The 17,677-nt window shown below is 39.7% G+C and overlaps 1 protein-coding gene across 2 annotated transcripts in view; it reads right to left on the reverse strand.

The window, feature by feature from the left end:
- AGPAT4 (1-acylglycerol-3-phosphate O-acyltransferase 4) overlaps positions 1 to 17,677 on the reverse strand; it is a 76,932-nt gene that overhangs the window by 54,266 nt on the left and 4,989 nt on the right. The window contains exon 3 of one of the 2 annotated variants that reach the window (XM_075203268.1): positions 6,288 to 6,525. In XM_075203268.1, the coding sequence (XP_075059369.1) occupies positions 6,288 to 6,465 (178 nt within the window). In that variant the 5' untranslated portion in view covers positions 6,466 to 6,525. Of the gene's footprint in view, positions 1 to 6,287; positions 6,526 to 17,677 lie in introns of those variants that run through there. The other variant, XM_075203269.1, reaches the window with a different exon arrangement.

The raw sequence follows: 17,677 nt of genomic DNA on the forward strand, positions 1-17,677 counted from the left end.
TACACTAGATATTATTGGTTATTACTAGAGATGCTCCATCACCCCCGTGTTTTGGTTTTGGATCTGGATTACTGTCGTGTTTTGGTTTTGCTAAACCGCCCTTGCGTGTTTTGGCTTTGGTATTGTTTTGCTTTTTTTTAAAAAATACCATTTTTTTGGTCTAAAATAACCTAATTTAGTGCTCCACCAGTTTCTTGGATAAGTGAGGTAATTCTAAAGCTAATAAATTATGAAAAAACAGTTTAATCCCTAATTCTAACACTTGCCTGCAAATTATACAGACAAACCTGGTTGTCTTCCACCTCCATCTTTGATTATTGGCAATGTAGCCATCGTCTTTGGGTGTATATTACACCCTCCACTTGTAGTTGAATAGAAAAAAAGCAGCCTGCATAGACTGTAGAATTAGAAAGTAAAAATAAATGGACCAAGGTAGTTTGGTGGCTATCTATGCCCCCATGACACTGCTGCAAAATAGGACATTTTGGACAGCCAGATAAATTTCTGCAAAAGAATGGGGGGACACCCCAACAGCACTTGGAGTGCCAGAAACTGAACAAAACTCCTCCTCTCTTCTCCTCTTACTGCTGTAACAACTGATTACAATGATATTGAATACAATCAATCACTGTCCCTGCGCTGATATAGCCAGTGTGACCTAACCCTGCTTTCTCCCTCTGTCAAATTGCGATGGATTGCTGTGGAGGCTGGTATTTATGCTTTTCAAATCTCGCGAGAACCGAGCTCAGAAAAACGAATACGTCACGATGACGTTTTGCCTCGATTTCGAATCCGAATGGGCGGGAGAGTACCGAGCGTGCTCGGCTCGGTACTCGGATACCCTAAATTCGGTAGGATTCGGATTTCGGGGAACCGAGCCCGCCCATCTCTAGTTATTACTGCAACTAGTCAAAATAGCAATTTATGTTTTCCTTAAGCAAAACTACAAAAATACTACAGATACAGGGGCTGATTAAAGTCCAAACGTACATCCATTTGCATAGTGTATCTTGCGTGAATCTGCACTGCGCATTCTCTGAAACTAAACGTATGCAAATGCAAGAAAATTCATACATGCAAATATCTGACGCTTACGACCCCTTATGACTTGACAGGTAGAAGAGGGGAGGAAAGGGATGTACTAACGTAAGCCCTGTACAGTAAGAGTATGTTCAAGCAGATGTGGCTAGTTAAAATCCTGTGTGTAGCACAAATACGCATGTTTTCAAAAGTATCTTTTGCACCTACTACAGGGGCAAGGGTGAGAAAATCCACGCATGTGCATTCTGATGTGAATTTATTGTAAATACACATGTAGTTAACCTAAAAATTTCTCCAAAAAACCTCGCTACTTCCGCCTTTATGTGTATCTACACTTATGGCGAAAGTACACACGGTTATAATATAGAACATATTTCCATCCCTATTCAAATCATTATGAATCTTAAAAAACATTTGGATTTGAATATAGGGAAAAATACACAAAAGTTGCCTAATCTTTTTAAACAAGTAAATTGCTCACAGTTTGTATTCCAACTTGAATCAGGCCCACAGTATACAGGTTTTCTCAGGTTAGGACAAATGATATTTTGCTTTTACAGATAAACACAATAAAACACTTTGTTCTTATTTTACTTAATAGTTTTTGAGCTTTTAGACTTCTTGTTCATTTTACACTATTCCATTTTTTTATGGCCCTTGTAAACCTCAATGGGGTTTTTAAGTGTATATGTAGGGCTATACCTGGAAAATCAGGATACATTCAATGTCCGATATCTGCCAAAAATCACACCAATTTCAATAGTTATATTTAACTGCTGGAAATCAAGACTGTTTGCAGGCATAATATTCCAAATGGCTTTGAAGAGAAAGCAGTACCTATATCATGACTTAACTCAGTCATCACTGGCAACCACCTCTCACTCCCACCTACCACGCCCAATCAGGCTTTACAACAGTCTTCAAATATTTAGACACTTTCTGAAACCCTTCTCTTTTTTAGAGTCTACCTTATCCCCAATGACACTAATCACACTAATGCACCCTCACAAATGTCCCAGTCTCCACTCTGAACCACAGTCACTCTGCTTGTTCAGCTGTGCCCAGGGGCGGATTGGGAACATAAAATGGCCCTGGAAAAAAATCTGGAGGTGGCCTCATGTGAGCGGGACCAAATCAAGTGTAGGCAGGGCAAACACAAAAGTAGGCGGGATTAGTGCAAAGTTGATTATGCCATCAGAGGGCTGAATATTGCTAGACTGCCCATTACATACCACCGATGTCCCAACATTCCCACTCATCGGACAGAGCCCTAAATCCGGACTGTCCCGCTGAAACATATTCATCTTTATTTAATAACATGTTGCAGAGGAACTGCCAATATAGAAAAATACAGTTGGCAGACTGTCCTGCTCTTTCCTACCTGTTCTTGTTGCTTTCCCTACCTGTGGTTGCTGGTGTCTCTTGATCAGTTGCCGCTTGTCTGGATCCTGGAATGCTGGGGGTCCTATTTGGAAGAAAAATGAGTACATGAAATTTAGAAAACTCCAACAAGCTCCCGTGTTGAATCAAAAGCACCCACATTTAATAATAGGCTTCCCTCCAGCCCCAACGTTAAAATGCTAGAATTCACATTTAATAAATAAACCTATTTCCCTCCCTCCAAACAGCCCCACCAATAAATTAATAGCACTCACATTTAATAAATATAACCATTTCCACACACATGCCGGCATTAAATAATTCATATTCAATAAATAGCCCTCTTCCCAAACTCACCCCCACATTCAATTAATAGCCCCCAAACCATCCCGTATTAAATAGTCCCCGCTATTAAATTAAATTGCCCCACCATCCCATCACTCCACAAACAAAATAGCACCCATTACTTAGCCACCACCTACCTCACACTCATATTACAATGCAACAAGCCCCCTTTGCCAACACAAACACTACATTGCCACAAGCCCCCGTGGACAGCACACACCATTGCCATCAGCCCCCCCTGCTGCTTTCACACACACACTGTGCCATCAGCCCCCGCTGCTGCCTTCACACACACACATTGCCATTAGCCCCCCCTGCTGCCTTCACACACACACAGTGCCATCAGCCCCCCCCTGCTGCCTTCACACACACACAGTGCCATCAGCCCCCCCTGCTGCCTTCACACACACACAGTGCCATCAGCCCCCCCTGCTGCCTTCACACACACACACACACACACACACACACATTGCCATCAGCCCCCCCTGCTGTCTTCACACACATAGTGCCATCAGCCCCCCCTTTGCTGCTTTCACACACACACATTGCCATCAGCCCCCCCTGCTGCTTTCATACACACACAGTGTCATCAGCCCCCCCCCTGCTGCCTTCACACACACATAGTGCCATCAGCCTCCCCCTGCTGCTTTCACACACACACACACACACACACACACACACACACACACTGCCATCAGCCCCCCCTGCTGCTTTCACACACACACACACACACACACACACACACACACACACACACACACAGTGCCATCAGCCCCCCCTGCTGTTTTTACACACATAGTGCCATCAGCCCCCCCTTTGCTGCTTTCATACACACACATTGCCATCAGCCTCCCCCCCTGCTGCCTCCACACACACACACACCGTGCCATCAGCCCCCCCTGCTGCTTTCACACACACACACACACACACACTGCCTTGAGAAAGGCTCTAGATGAGCCAAAACGCGTTGGCTGACGGGAGGATCGTGACGTCAGACGTGAGAGACCTGTAGTAGGAAGTGCTCCTGTTTCCGTTGATCGGCAGAACGGAGTTTTGTTGCAGTGAGTTTCCCGGGACTTGGCTCGCTACATATATGTACCATCAGACACGCTTTTTGCCCTTCTGAGCACGGTAAGGGTCCACCTATCGCTACTTATCAGGTCCCGCTGACGTTTATTTGTCTGTTTGTTTTTTATTGTTTTTTAATAAATCACCCATACGTTGTTACACTATGGCGTATTTCTTCTTTTTTTGGAGTCTGGTTTAACCGAAGGAAAGTCTGCATTAGCGGATCGATGTATATTAAGAATTACACTATGGTTTCGGTTTGACCACATTATCTGTCCGGCATTATCGAGTGAATTTGTATTAGAGGACTGACGAACGTGAAGAACTACATCTTTTGATACAGGCTTGTTTTATCAGACTATTTGGTGAGTGCGCAACCCTGAGGGGTTAATTTTAACCCGTCATCACGTGAGGTGTTCCCGTTTATTTACTATTGCACGGAGTACATAGGGATTTTTTCTCCTCTATCCACATCTTGATATATATGTGGATTGCACTATGTTTTTTGTTTTCTTTTTTTCTTTCCTAAGTATGATCTACGAGGAACATTGAAATATTCGGGACTTTATAAGAAGATTCTACATCCGTGCCCTTTGGAACATAGGATTTCCTGTGTACCCATATATACCTCTTTGGTTTCTGGACTTTTCATTATTGAATGTCGTGGATTTATAGATGATTGGCGCCTGTTTGCAAATTTTGCTGTTTGTGTAGCTAAAATATTATAATAAACTTATCTGTGGTTTTTATATTAAAAAAATAGTTCAAAATGAGCATCAATAGATCTATAAATAATTCGATGCTCACTTCTGAAACTATTAGAGCTCAGTAGTTCGGAAAGAGAAGCTATTCTCAAATAATGTGATATTGATGTATTCAAACTATTTCTGTCAAATGTAGCTAGTTTATAACTAAACAATTGAAAGACAACTATTGATCTGTATGCTTGCTGCGATTTAGAACGTCTTAGCCTGGTGTCACATATACGCTTTAAATGCTTGTTCTTTTGCAGATAGAAAAGCTCTAGTGTTCACAGTGCTCATTTGATTCCTGGTAATAGCATGAAGTGGGAATGCTTCCCTACTGTCATACAGGAGTTATTAATTCCTCAAGATGCTGCATGTAATGTTTTTATCATTCACTTTATTCTGCCCTAGGGGTCTGATTGAGCACTATGAATGCTAAGGCTTTTCTATCTGGAAAAGCACAAGCTTTTAAAGCACTTGTGTGAAACCACTCTTATTCTGAACATGCACATAACCAGGATTTGAAATGGAATTTAATAATTGGGCACAAAATGCTTGAACTACATGTCCATTTCATTATAACATGTAATTAGTGCTAAAATGTTATCCTAATGACTAGGTTTGAATGGGCCAATTAAAGTCATTTCTAGTTAAACCCTTCTGTTTGCACCAAAACACAAGGGGCTGGAGTGATTAAGGAGAACAAATAAAAAAAAAAAAAAAAAAAAAAGGAGATACTTTGCACCTGGGCAAAACCATGTTGCATTAGAAGGGGAGGTAAATTTAAAATGTGGGGACAGATTTATAGTTGTGTTAGGGCATGTCCTAAATCAACTTTAAACTCCAGTGTAAAAATAAAGTTAGCAAGTTATTTGTGTGCTACATGACAAAAAAGGCCAGTATTTTCTTTATGTACAAAATAATAAACTAATTTGCACCCCTTGCATTGTAACATGGTTTGTCCAGGATCAAATGTACTTCTTTTTTTGCCTTACTCTCCTTATTGACTCTGTCCCAATGCTTCTTAATAGATCTCACTGACCATTATGCTGCAACTTTTCAGAATGATTTTACCGCTGAATGGCACTACTCTGTCATATAACATGCCCATTAAGAAGTTCAATTATTCAGTAGTAGTATTTTTGCAATGATATTGGATACATAGACAATATATACGTAATATATTTTTCCTCTGTTGCCATTTTAACCATAGTTATGGGTGGCACAGAACTCACCACTAAAGGAGGAGCCACATGTGTTTATTCCGCAGGGAAAAAACATTTTATTCAGTAATTGCTGTTTCCATCATTGGGAACTTCTGAATATGTAAGCATTCTTTAAAGTGAAGTACTTGTAACAGATGTAAGAACATCCACATGAAAAGAAAGCCCATGTAATTGCATGGGATACGTGAATTAGGTCCTTTATTATTCGCTGGTCAGAGCAATAACAAAGTTTTTTTTTTCTTTTTAACTGACAAAACATTGGAAGTATGAATTAAGTCAATGTACAGTATACCATGCTTAACACATTCAATATAAATATCCAGGCCTGACACTAGTCACTTAAGTATAAACCCCTTATATACACTACATTATTGAGTAAACACTGAATTTAACAACAACAACTATACCATATGGAAATTAGATAAACAGATTTTAAATATAAATGAAATAACGAAAATAATGAAAAAAAAAAGTAACTTACGACTTGATATGCAATATGCCAGTCTGCAGTTGATCTTCCGATACAGTTGTTTATTAAAAGGCCAAATAAGAAGAGTAAAAAGTTGAATAAAATTAATGATAAGTCCAGTTCCAATAAACACATAACTGATAAAAAGATGACAAAGAAACTGAGACTTCAGAAACCCAATAATGGTCATTTTTCACCAGGAACTGATAATGGATGTTTCCCAAAACCATTCAGATAATCAGGAGACGACCTATATAAAATATAAACATAAAAATGTTATAAAGACAATTACCAGACAGTCTATACAGAGACAAAAGGTAACATGGAGAGAAAAGACAAAATACATCACTATTGTTACTCCCTTGACTCCACTACTTCAACTGCCAGTAAATTGAAATAGAGTTTGACAGTTGAAAAGAACTTCGATCTGTCTCATCTGCCTTTTTTGAGTGCATTTATTATTTGTTTATGCAAACCATGATTTGACTCTCAATGAATCGTGTCATTTTTGGTCCTGCCCCCCTCTGTAAAATGCTGCGTTTGCATAATTATGTTAGAGGTGGGGCCAAAATTACACCATTCACCAAGCCCCACCCCTTCCATCCATACACCCCACCTTCCCTCCGGGAACTCCTGGAGGGGAACATTAAAAAGTTAGCAAGTGTCCTATCTTATGCTATTAGTAGATCTTGCTCCTCCCACTAACATTCAAAATATGTCTTCCTGCTTCTTCATTCCTCTCCTCAGAAAATGAAACTGCCCTGTGATCCATAGACAAGACACTATTTCCAGTACATAAAAATACTATATGCTGTGGTGAACATTCTGCTGATCTGGGGGCAGTTTGTTTCATCTCCACCCATGTAAAAACAGGGGACATTCCAAAGAGCAGGAGGTTAACAGAAAGGGTATCTGATCGGAGTCAAAATTAACTTTATTTAAAAAAAAATGTAATAGTATATCTACTCTTCAAACCATTTGCAAGGGATAGAAGTTGAACACTGCCACCTAAACCAGATATCTTGCATGACTAACATTTTTCTTTATACACTTTATTTATTTTTAATCACTAAGATGACCCTTTGTTTCCATGAGCCAGAGCAGCCACCTACCTCTAAAATTGAGGTGATGATTAGACTAAATGAAAGAAAGAGTACATATGATCACATTCAACTAGAACAGGAGTTCTAAACCTTTTAGTCTCACATCTCCTCTGAAAGTAAACTTAAAATTCACACCTCCCCTCCTTTTCAAATGCAATTAATAATGGATAAATTACGTAATTGACATGGAAATTTTATTTTAACATCCTTAGATACACAGAAATGGTAAAAAAAATGTTGTTCTTCAGGAACAACTTTTTGTCTTTCAGTATGATTATGAAGTCCCTTAAAGTCTTCAGTGTTATTTAATGAGATACTTATTGCTGTATCTGTTCAATGAGACCACAAATTCGGGGTTCAATCTAAGACAAAGCTAGAAAGACATGCCTGGAATCCAACCAAATACTTGCCTATGTTTTCACATACACCAACGTTGAGAATCCAAATACACAAAGGTTGGATGTTGGAAAGGGAATAAAGATTGAAAGGGCATTGGGTATGCCTCTATTTGTGAGCACCAAAATTCACCAATATCTTGACTGAAGAAACTTTGTTTCAGCAAATACTTGCTCTGTAAATCAATGGAGGTCATCTTTCCTTATGTCAGCATCATCCATTGAGTCAAAGTTAAAGGTGAATGGGTTTCGAATCCACTGGTTATTTTTTAATTCCTCTTGAACAAAGTATTTACCAAATGCGCCTATGATATTTTCCAAATGCCTTACCATATCACTTTGTATCAAACCTGGGACGCTCTCTCCCAAAAGAACATTTTCCAGAGTAGAAAAATGTCCATAATTGTCCCTCTTCACATGTCTCTTCTGAAGAGATAGCTATTGTTGGAAATCAGAGAATTTCTCATTTGCATTCAGGACAGTTACTTCTGATCACTTAAGTGAAATGCTGAGGTCATTCAAATATTAAAATATATCTGCAAAATAGCCCAATGACAAATTGAAATATTGAGCTTCAAACTCTTTACACAGCGTATTTTTGTTTTCTCTCAAAATTTCAGCTATTTCCTTTCTAAGTTCGATAACTCAAGTGAAGACTCTTCCACATGATAACCAGCGTACTTCTATGTGGTACAGCAACACTTAGTGATTCTTGACATCATGAAGAGTCTGTAGTTCTGAGCTTGAGACCGTATGAAGTTCACTGCATGAACAGTGGTATCTATGACAGATCGAAGTTTTGAACTGAGTGTTTTTGATGCTAAAGGTAGTGGTTCCGAAACTGTGCACCCAGGGAGCCGCGGCAATCTCACAGTGGTGCCGTGGCCAGGGGTAAGCAAGGTGGGGGACTACTTAGTAATTATTTTGGCTTAGGGGCGCCTTGAAAAAATTATGGAGACCCTAAGGGTGCCTTGAACTGAGGGATCCACTGTGCTAAGGAATGATGATGTAAAAAACAATGTATTAACTTCACTTGTGGAGACTCCCACTGCAACAAGGCACCAAAACCTGATTTATTCCCCAACATTGAAGGGTCACCATCAGTAGTTAAGAAACCCAATTTTACTTTCCAGTCCAACACATTTTTGGAAAAGAACTCATCAATTAGCTGTTAAATATCAAAAGCTTTTATGGCACCCAACAGTGGTTCACAGAACAAAAATTCCTCCTTGATGCAGATGTTGGTGGCATATCTCACTAAGGCCAGGAGTTAACTGCATTGAGCCTTATCCGTACTTTCATACAACTGAAGTGCAAAAGGTAGAAAGTTACTTTCTTGAGTTCTTTCACAAGTTGAGCCAAAACAACAGATGACACATCTAAAAATGTACATCTGATGTCATTTGACAGAGGTATTTGAGCAATCTGGTTCCTCTGTTGCCCTCAAAGAACAGTGTGAGGAAACAGGGTGCTACTGGACTGAGAAATTTTTATTCGTCACCCATTTCTCAAAAGTTTAATGTAATTTTTAATCCTTGGCCCAGTCTAAGTATATACGCCAGAGCATCAGTGTATTATGTGTATTATTATTTCATGTTATTAGGTATATCTTGCGCTTGCAATTACCTGCAATATTGTGTGTATTAGAAATAGAAAAAATATTGCCTTATTGTGTGAAAATAACAGGACAGCAGAAGTCATTTTGCTTGTGTTAGCTAAGGTAATTACCATTTGTCTCAAATGTCCATTGTCATGAGGTGTGGCTTAGATCTGGTTTGTAATCAGAACAAAGTTTAAGTGACTTGGCATAGCTAGCTGGCAGCCCACATTAATTAGCTAAGTCAACAGGTAATCTGAGAGGTAGTTAGGTTAGTCTATGGGGTGACGTATGTGGGGTGAGACGTATGTGCGTTTTCAACACTAAGTGGGTTTTCTCACAAAGTGTTAGGAAATGCACAGTTAAGACAACACAGCAACTAACCATCATTCCTTCTCTTCTCATCTCCAGGTATGTCCAGATTCTACTACTCAGAACTACATTCATTTCTGTATCTCATCTCTGCAACTGTGTGTTTAAAAGTATGTTATAGGAAATTGTTGTCAGTTCTAAGTTAGGTCGGCCAGAGTCTTTTATTGATGCCTAATTTATGATAGGTATCTGGCCTTCTCTAGTCTTTTCAACAAATGTTTTCTTTTACTTTGATTAGCTGACCAATTAGCACATCTGTAGTGTTTTACTAAATTAGCCTGACTACATCTTAGCTTCAGTCTATGGGGTGACGTATGTGGGATGAGACGTATGTATGTTTTCTACACTAAGTGGGTTTTCTCACAAAGTGTTAGGAAATGCACAATTAGACAAACATTGGACTACATTTGACTTGATTTTACTTCCAGCAATAAGCTACATCTGGCACAGCCTATTTCTGCATTACTTGTCTATCTATATGGAACACTGCAAATAGGTAATTCTTTAAAATCCCCTTACTTCTTGCTTTTGACTCCTTTTATCACAATGTTTAACAAATTGCTTTCCTTGGTCTCTTTTCATGGCATGATCTTTAGGACTGTGTCATCTTTCACCCCTCCACCAACACAAACATTTGTTCATTTTGCACCTGCATTACTCCACTCACCTCTAGTTAACACCCATGAACTGTTGTCCTATTTATTAAAAGAATAAAGAACAGAAATTAAAAAGTCACACATCTTACAATCCACTTACCTATCTTTCTCTCACTCTGCTTCTATTAGCTGGTGATATATCACCTAATCCAGGTCCCCCACACTCCTCACACACATACATACATACATACATACATACATCAGAGCACTACCGCTCTATAGCAAACCTCAAACACATCACCTGTCTCCCCTCTCTTCCAAAGTCCTTTAAATGTGCCGTTTGGAATGCACGCTCTGTTTGTAACAAACTTACCTCCATTCATGATCTCTTCCTCTCAAGAAACCTCAACCTTCTGGCAATAACAGAAACATGGCTCATGCAATCAGACACTGCCTCACCTGCAGCACTTTCACATGGTGGCCTCAATCTCATCCACACCTCCAGACCTGAAGGCAGACAAGGAGGTGGGGTTGGACTACTTCTCTCCCCACAGTGCATGTTTACAGTTCTACCAAATGTCCCATCACTCACGTTCACATCTTTTGAAGTACATGCTATTCGCATTTTTAATCCATTCTCTCTACGTGTTGCGGTGATCTATCGTCCAACAAGGATTTCTCTGCATTGCTCCCTCACTTCTTATCTTCAGACATCCCCACCATCATCATGGGTGATTTCAACATCCCCATTCATAACCCACCTTCCAAAGCTGCTTCCAAACTACTCTCTCTAACTTCCTCACTTGACGTCTCCCAGTGGATTGAATCATCTACTCATAAGGATGGCCACTGTCTTGATCTTGTTTTCTCTAGACCAGTGGTTCCCAAACTTTTGCAGTTCGCGGCACCCTTAGAGTCTCCATAATTTTTTCAAGGCACCCCTCCAAAAATAATTATCGAGCAGTCCTGTTTTACAGGTAGTCAAAAAACGTAATAAGTATTTAGGTCAGGACAGAGATACTTATTTAGTTGTATGCAAAATAATACACATAAATCCAAGGGAAAAGAATATTTTTACATATAAATGAAAAAAATATTTGTCAAAGAATAATTTACAGCTAACACACACTGTGCCCCCTGTATCCACACACTCTGTGCCCCTCTGCATCCACACACTCTGTGCCCCTCTGCATCCACACACTCTGTGCCCCTCTGCATCCACGCTCTGCATCCTTTTAGCCCCCTCTGCATCCGCACTGTGCCCCCTCGCTCTGCCCCCTCTGCATCCTTTCTGCCCCCTCTGCATCCGTGCTGTGCCCCCTCGCTCTGCCCCCTCTGTATCCCGCCGTGGACAGAAAGAAAAAAAAACTAAAAAAAAGGAAAAAATAAAATTACCAATCCGGCAGAGCTCGGGATCCAGCAACCTCTCTCCTGCCGCTTCTCACTGAATATGTCACGCCCGGCTTTCAGTGAGGAGGTAGGAGGTTGCTGGGTCCCGGGCGCCGCCGAATTGGTAAGTTTTTTGTTTTTGTTTTTCTTCTTCCTGGCCACGGCACCCCTGTGATAGCGCCGCGGCACCCAGGCGCACAGTTTGGGAACCTAGGCTCTAGACTATGCTCAGTTTCTAACTTTCTTAACACACCCTTCCCCCTCTCGGATCATCACCTTATAAGCTACACACTCACCACCACTGCTCTATCCTCTCTACTGTCTAACTCTACCAAGCCTCCTCATACCCGCAGAAATCTTAATTATATTAATCTTCAACAATTTTCCACCTCTCTCCAACACCTTCTCTCCCCTATCTCTACATTCTCATCCCCTGAGATGGCAGTACCTCATTTTCACCAAACCTTAGCAACGGACCTTGATCAAGTGGCTCCAGCGACACTACATACTACACGTCGACATCGATGTCAACCGTGGCACACTAAAGCAACACGAAATCTTCAAAAACTGTCCCGTAAAGCAGAACGTCACTGGCGTAATTCTCGCACCTCTAATGACTTCACATATATTTCTGTCTACCACTCCTATCGAAATGCTCTGGACACTGCAAAACAAACATACTTCCAATCTCTTATCTATGCTCAGGCTTCTAACCCCAAACACCTTTTTAATACATTTAAATATCTTCTCAATCCTCCCACCCCGAACCCTCCATCTACTATCAGTGCTCAGGATCTTGCGTCCTACTTCAAGGACAAGATTAATAACATCAGACTAGAGATGGTATCCTCTTCCTCGACAAGCAATCAGCTCAATTCCTTCCCACTACCCTCTGACACCCTCTCTTTATCTGACCCCACAAATGAAGAGGAAGTTTCTACTCTCTTCTTATCTTCCTACTCTACCTCCTGTCCTCTTGATTCTATTCCCTCGCAAATTGGTAGATCCCTGTCTCCTGTGCTCATCTCACCTCTAACTAAAATCTATAATCTCTCGCTCTCTACTGACATCTTTCCATCACTATACAAGCATGCAGTGTTTACTCCTATTCTAAAAAACAAAATTACGACCCAAACTCTCTCTCAAATTACCGTCCCATCTCTCAGCTCCCTTGCCCCTCCAAGCTTCTAGAGACTTGCCTACACTCGCCTCACACGCTTTCTTTCCGCAAACAACCTGTTGGATCCTCTTCAATCTGGCTTTCGTTCTCAACACTCCACAGAGACTGCATTGACTAAGGTTGTCAATGATCTGATCACTGCTAAAACTAAATGCCATTACTCTCTCCTAATTCTCCTGGATCTCTCGGCTGCATTTGATACTGTTGACCACTCTCTTCTCATACAAACGCTGCAATCCCTAGGTCTTCAACACACTGTTCTATCCTGGTTCTCATCCTACCTCTCTATTTGCTCTTTCACTGTTAATTTCTCTGGAGCCACCTCTGCTCCGCTTCCTCTATCAGTTGGAGTACCACAAGGCTCCGTGCTAGGTCCTCTGCTGTTCTCTATCTATACCACTTCTCTTGGAAATCTAATAAGTTCCTTTGGCTTTCAGTATCATCTCTATGCGGATGATACCCAAATCTATCTATCCTCTCCTGATATCTCGACATCTGTGTTGTCCTGTGTAACTGACTGTCTTTCTGCCATATCATCTTGGATGTCCTCTCGCCAACTCAAACTTAATCTTTCAAAAACAGAGTTAATAATATTCCCACCCACCAACAAGAGCATACCTGACATTTCTATCTCTGTTGCTAACTTGACCATAAATCCCACCCCACAAGCTCGCTGCCTAGGTGTAATCCTTGACTCACACCTAACCTTTGTTCCCCACATTGACTCTATATCTAAATCATGTTACATACATCTAAAGAACATTTCCAGAATTTGTACATATCTCATGCAAGACACTGCAAAAACCTTAATTTATGCACTTATCTCCCGCATTGACTATTGCAATTCCCTCCTCACTGGTCTTCCCAAAAATAGACTCAAACCCCTACAATCTATTTTGCATGCTGTGGCAAAACTGATTTTTCTTGCAAAACATTATTCCTCTGTTGAATCACTCTGTATGTCTCTACACTGGCTGCCTGTTTTCTACCGAATCCAATATAAAATACTTTTACTAACCTACAAGGCCATCAACAAAGCTGCACCAACATACATCTCCTCTCTTGTCTCAAAATATCCCCCAACTCGGCAACTCCGTTCTGCACAAGATCTGCGTCTCTCATCCACCCTCATTACATCCTCCCATTCCCGGTTACAGGACTTTTTTCGGGCTGCACCCACTCTATGGAATTCTCTCCCTCGCACAAGACTCTCCTCTGTTCTACAAACTTTCAAGCGTTCTCTGAAAACCTACCTCTTCAGACAAGCTTATAATATTCCTCAACCACCCTCTAAACCTCACTACCTTAGCCTATTACCGCCCGTTACACAATTTCACACAAGACAACTACCCCCTGACCAACACTGTTGTGTGACAGGATCATTTAGCCTATGAGTCACTTTTACCTTTGCAGTCTCCCATTGTCCCATAGATTGTAAGCTTGCGAGCAGGGCCTTCTCACCTCTTTGTCTGTTTTACCCAGTTTGTTTATTAGTTTATTATGTTCGTCCCCAATTGTAAAATGCTACGGAATATGTTGGCACTATATAAATAAATGATGATGATGATGATGATGATAGAACTTCTAGATGATATGCAATGTGCCTCCACAGCAATATACTGGCTGAAATAGCATTGGGAAATGTATTAACATGTATCCATATAAATGTCATTGCATCAAAATGTATCACAGACTCAGATTGTGTAATGTTGCAGATAGAATGTGTCAAATGTCTTGTTGTTTTATGCAAGCGTGAAGTGTCATTCCTTGATGTTATATTGTAACCCTTTGTTTAGTGTATCCAGCCAAATAGCTAATTGAGTCAAGTCTTTCCATTGTACAATCAAGGTAACAGAGTCAGTATGTCTAACAGTTAAAGTATCCACTGATAGACCCCTGCTGAAAGGGGGAAGATTGAGACATTATATTTTACTCCCTGTGTATACAACCATGAATAGAAGGAGAGATGAATGGCAAGAGAGTTATTCTAGCTTGGAGGATCCTGGTGTACAAGACATCAGAGAAAAGGACTCTAGGCAGGTATTGTAGTGTCTTTTTGATTTTTGAAACTTTCTGGATAACTAATTTACGCATAAGAAAAAAAAATACAATCATGCCCAACAAAACAAATGACTCTTACTCAGGACTTTGACGACACGCCTCACTGCAAAAGCTTTTTATAGACTGAAATAATGTGAATTTACTGTTGAACAAGTACGAACTGTAATGGCAAGGTGTCACTGTGTATCTAATATATTGTATATTTGAAACTACCTTTAACAGCACTTTCATATAAAGACAAATTGAGCCACTTGACCTCTAAAGCTCTAATGTCTTGTAGGACATCATAAAAGTACTATTACAGAAATAGTAATCTGGCATTTCTTGGTAGTAGTGGTTTCAAATCTTCCAGTCATTAAAATACTTGGAATCAGTGAAAATTAGTGTCCAAACCACCCCAGGCCTTGTATTATTCACCTATTGATGAAGAGTTGCAATTTACATGTGAAAAGAGATTGGAACACAGAGTTTTTACCTTTGCCATACCAACCTTTAACAAGGTTAACACTTTTGTATTCTGAACCATTGCGCAGTTGTCCAAATCTTTTGATGAAAAATAACTTGTCATTTAAAAGGTTGTGAGGTTACCAGCAGCAACACAAGGCTTGTGGGTTACAGTTATTTATTTTCCACAGCTTCCACTGCACAGTGCAGCCAGGACAAGCCATCTGACTAGCCATATCAATATTGACCCTGAACCAACTAGGACCAGCAGCAGCTAGATATTAAGTATAATTGTTACTGGAGGTAGAGAAAAACGAAGATGGCCCATCCTTTCATTTAATCTTTTTTTCTTCCATTTTAAGGAGAGAGACAAATCACTGAACTGTCTTGCACCACTCCTTACACTTACATTTTACACAGCATGCGCAGCTCCCATAGTTAGTTAAAAACAAAAAGTTTTTTTGCTACACCGACATTACAAATTACACATTCTATGGCTAAATTTTCTGGAAGTCTGTGTTTTAGGTGGTTAAAAATTGTAAAAGTTTTGTAAAAAAAAATAAAATAACCAAAAGTGGCTGAATGAGTCTCCTAAACATTTCCTTTAAAAAAATATCTGCAGACATATCATTCATGCAGATCAGTTACATTATTCAAATGTTATCAGCAACTGAAAAGTGGGCAAAATTGAAGGCTCACTTACACCTTAAGTAAAATGATGAAGGATGGATGGATGACCCATGTTTTTTTTTCTTGTTTTTTTATTCTTTGAGAGAAGAGGTTAATGATTTATAGTGTCATAATGGGTCATTTCTGCCTTTGTTGAAAACAACATACATTTATGAAAAAGCTATGCTATGAATGTCTTCTATAGAGTCAGACATTAAAACTAAAAAAATCAGAAATAAAAAAAACAGTTACAAGCTACAGTTGTGAACAAATACTGTATATTGGCAGCCTTTACATTTTTTTTTCAAATAGCTCACAATTTTCTCTAAACATAATGTGAAATTAACAACAGTATTTGGTCCCCTCAATTATTTTTCTGTTAATATTACATAACCTTTGTTTTTATTCAGAATACTTATTCTTTAAAATTAAAAGAATGAAAAAGTTATTGACACCCCTGGCTTAATATAGGGTGGCATAGCATTTGGTCAAAGTAACTGCAATCAACCTATTCCTGTAGCCATGCATGAGCTTTCCGCACTTCTCTACTACCAGGTCCACTTTTCATGTGCAAACTCCTCCAGTTCTTCCAGATTTGATTAGCACCTTCTCCCAACTAATGTTTATAGATATTTCCACAGGAATGAGGGCTTCCCCTATTGGTACCTCTATCATCTACAATGACTGATGTCGCACTGAGCAGGCAATGTATACAACAGTGAGCGCCAAAATCTGTAGTTTCTGTATGTAGTGAGCCAAGTAATATCTTTCTTAAAATCTCTTAAGTTCTACACGAGGGTCATTAGAAATTATCAGTGTACCCTATTAGGATATCATATACACATGTCGATTTAAATGGTCTAAAATTGGTGGCCTGCAACACTGTCACTTGTGGACTGTGGAAGCAACCATTTGTTTCAGTATTAAACTGCTCTTGTGGTCTAAATGAAACGGTTTTGATGATCGCCTTAATTAAAACACCATAATCCACAATCTGTTTTTAGTACAATCGCCCACTTCTGGCCGATTTGTTATAATGTGCAAACTATTGGAAAATAAATGAAAAGGTGACCTAGAGATCAGAAGATGCTTCTAACCTCATCTGCAGCCTCATTTAGACTTCATATGACTGCCATCCATTTGAGCTCCACAGTGCCCTTCCGGTTATAAGAATGAGTATGAGTGCTGGTCCACTGACACATGCTGAATTTCATTGTAATTTCTTCTGCATCTGCAACAAACATTTTTTCTTAATCTGTGTGGTACCGGAATGTCTACTTTATCATTTCTCTTGGAATTTAATATGTCTGTTCAATGTAATTTGTGGAAGTTTATATCCAAAAAGGGAATGGTGCTACTAGTGTGACTAAGTTTATTGTATGCCTTTTTGGAGAATTGTATACAACATGATTTTTAAAATGATGAATTAACAATTGAAAATAGGTCCACTCCCTTACCCCATTGTGTCAGTCGGGAAAAAAATATGGCAGTATATGCCAGAAAAATAGGACTGCACAATTCTACTGTACTTATAAGAAATGAATCCCACCTCATTGTTTATGGGGATTAATAGGCCTTGTCTGTAGCATTCCCAGA

This window comes from Mixophyes fleayi, chromosome 3 (assembly GCF_038048845.1).
Source record: "Mixophyes fleayi isolate aMixFle1 chromosome 3, aMixFle1.hap1, whole genome shotgun sequence".
Classification (NCBI taxonomy): Eukaryota; Metazoa; Chordata; class Amphibia; order Anura; family Limnodynastidae; genus Mixophyes; species Mixophyes fleayi.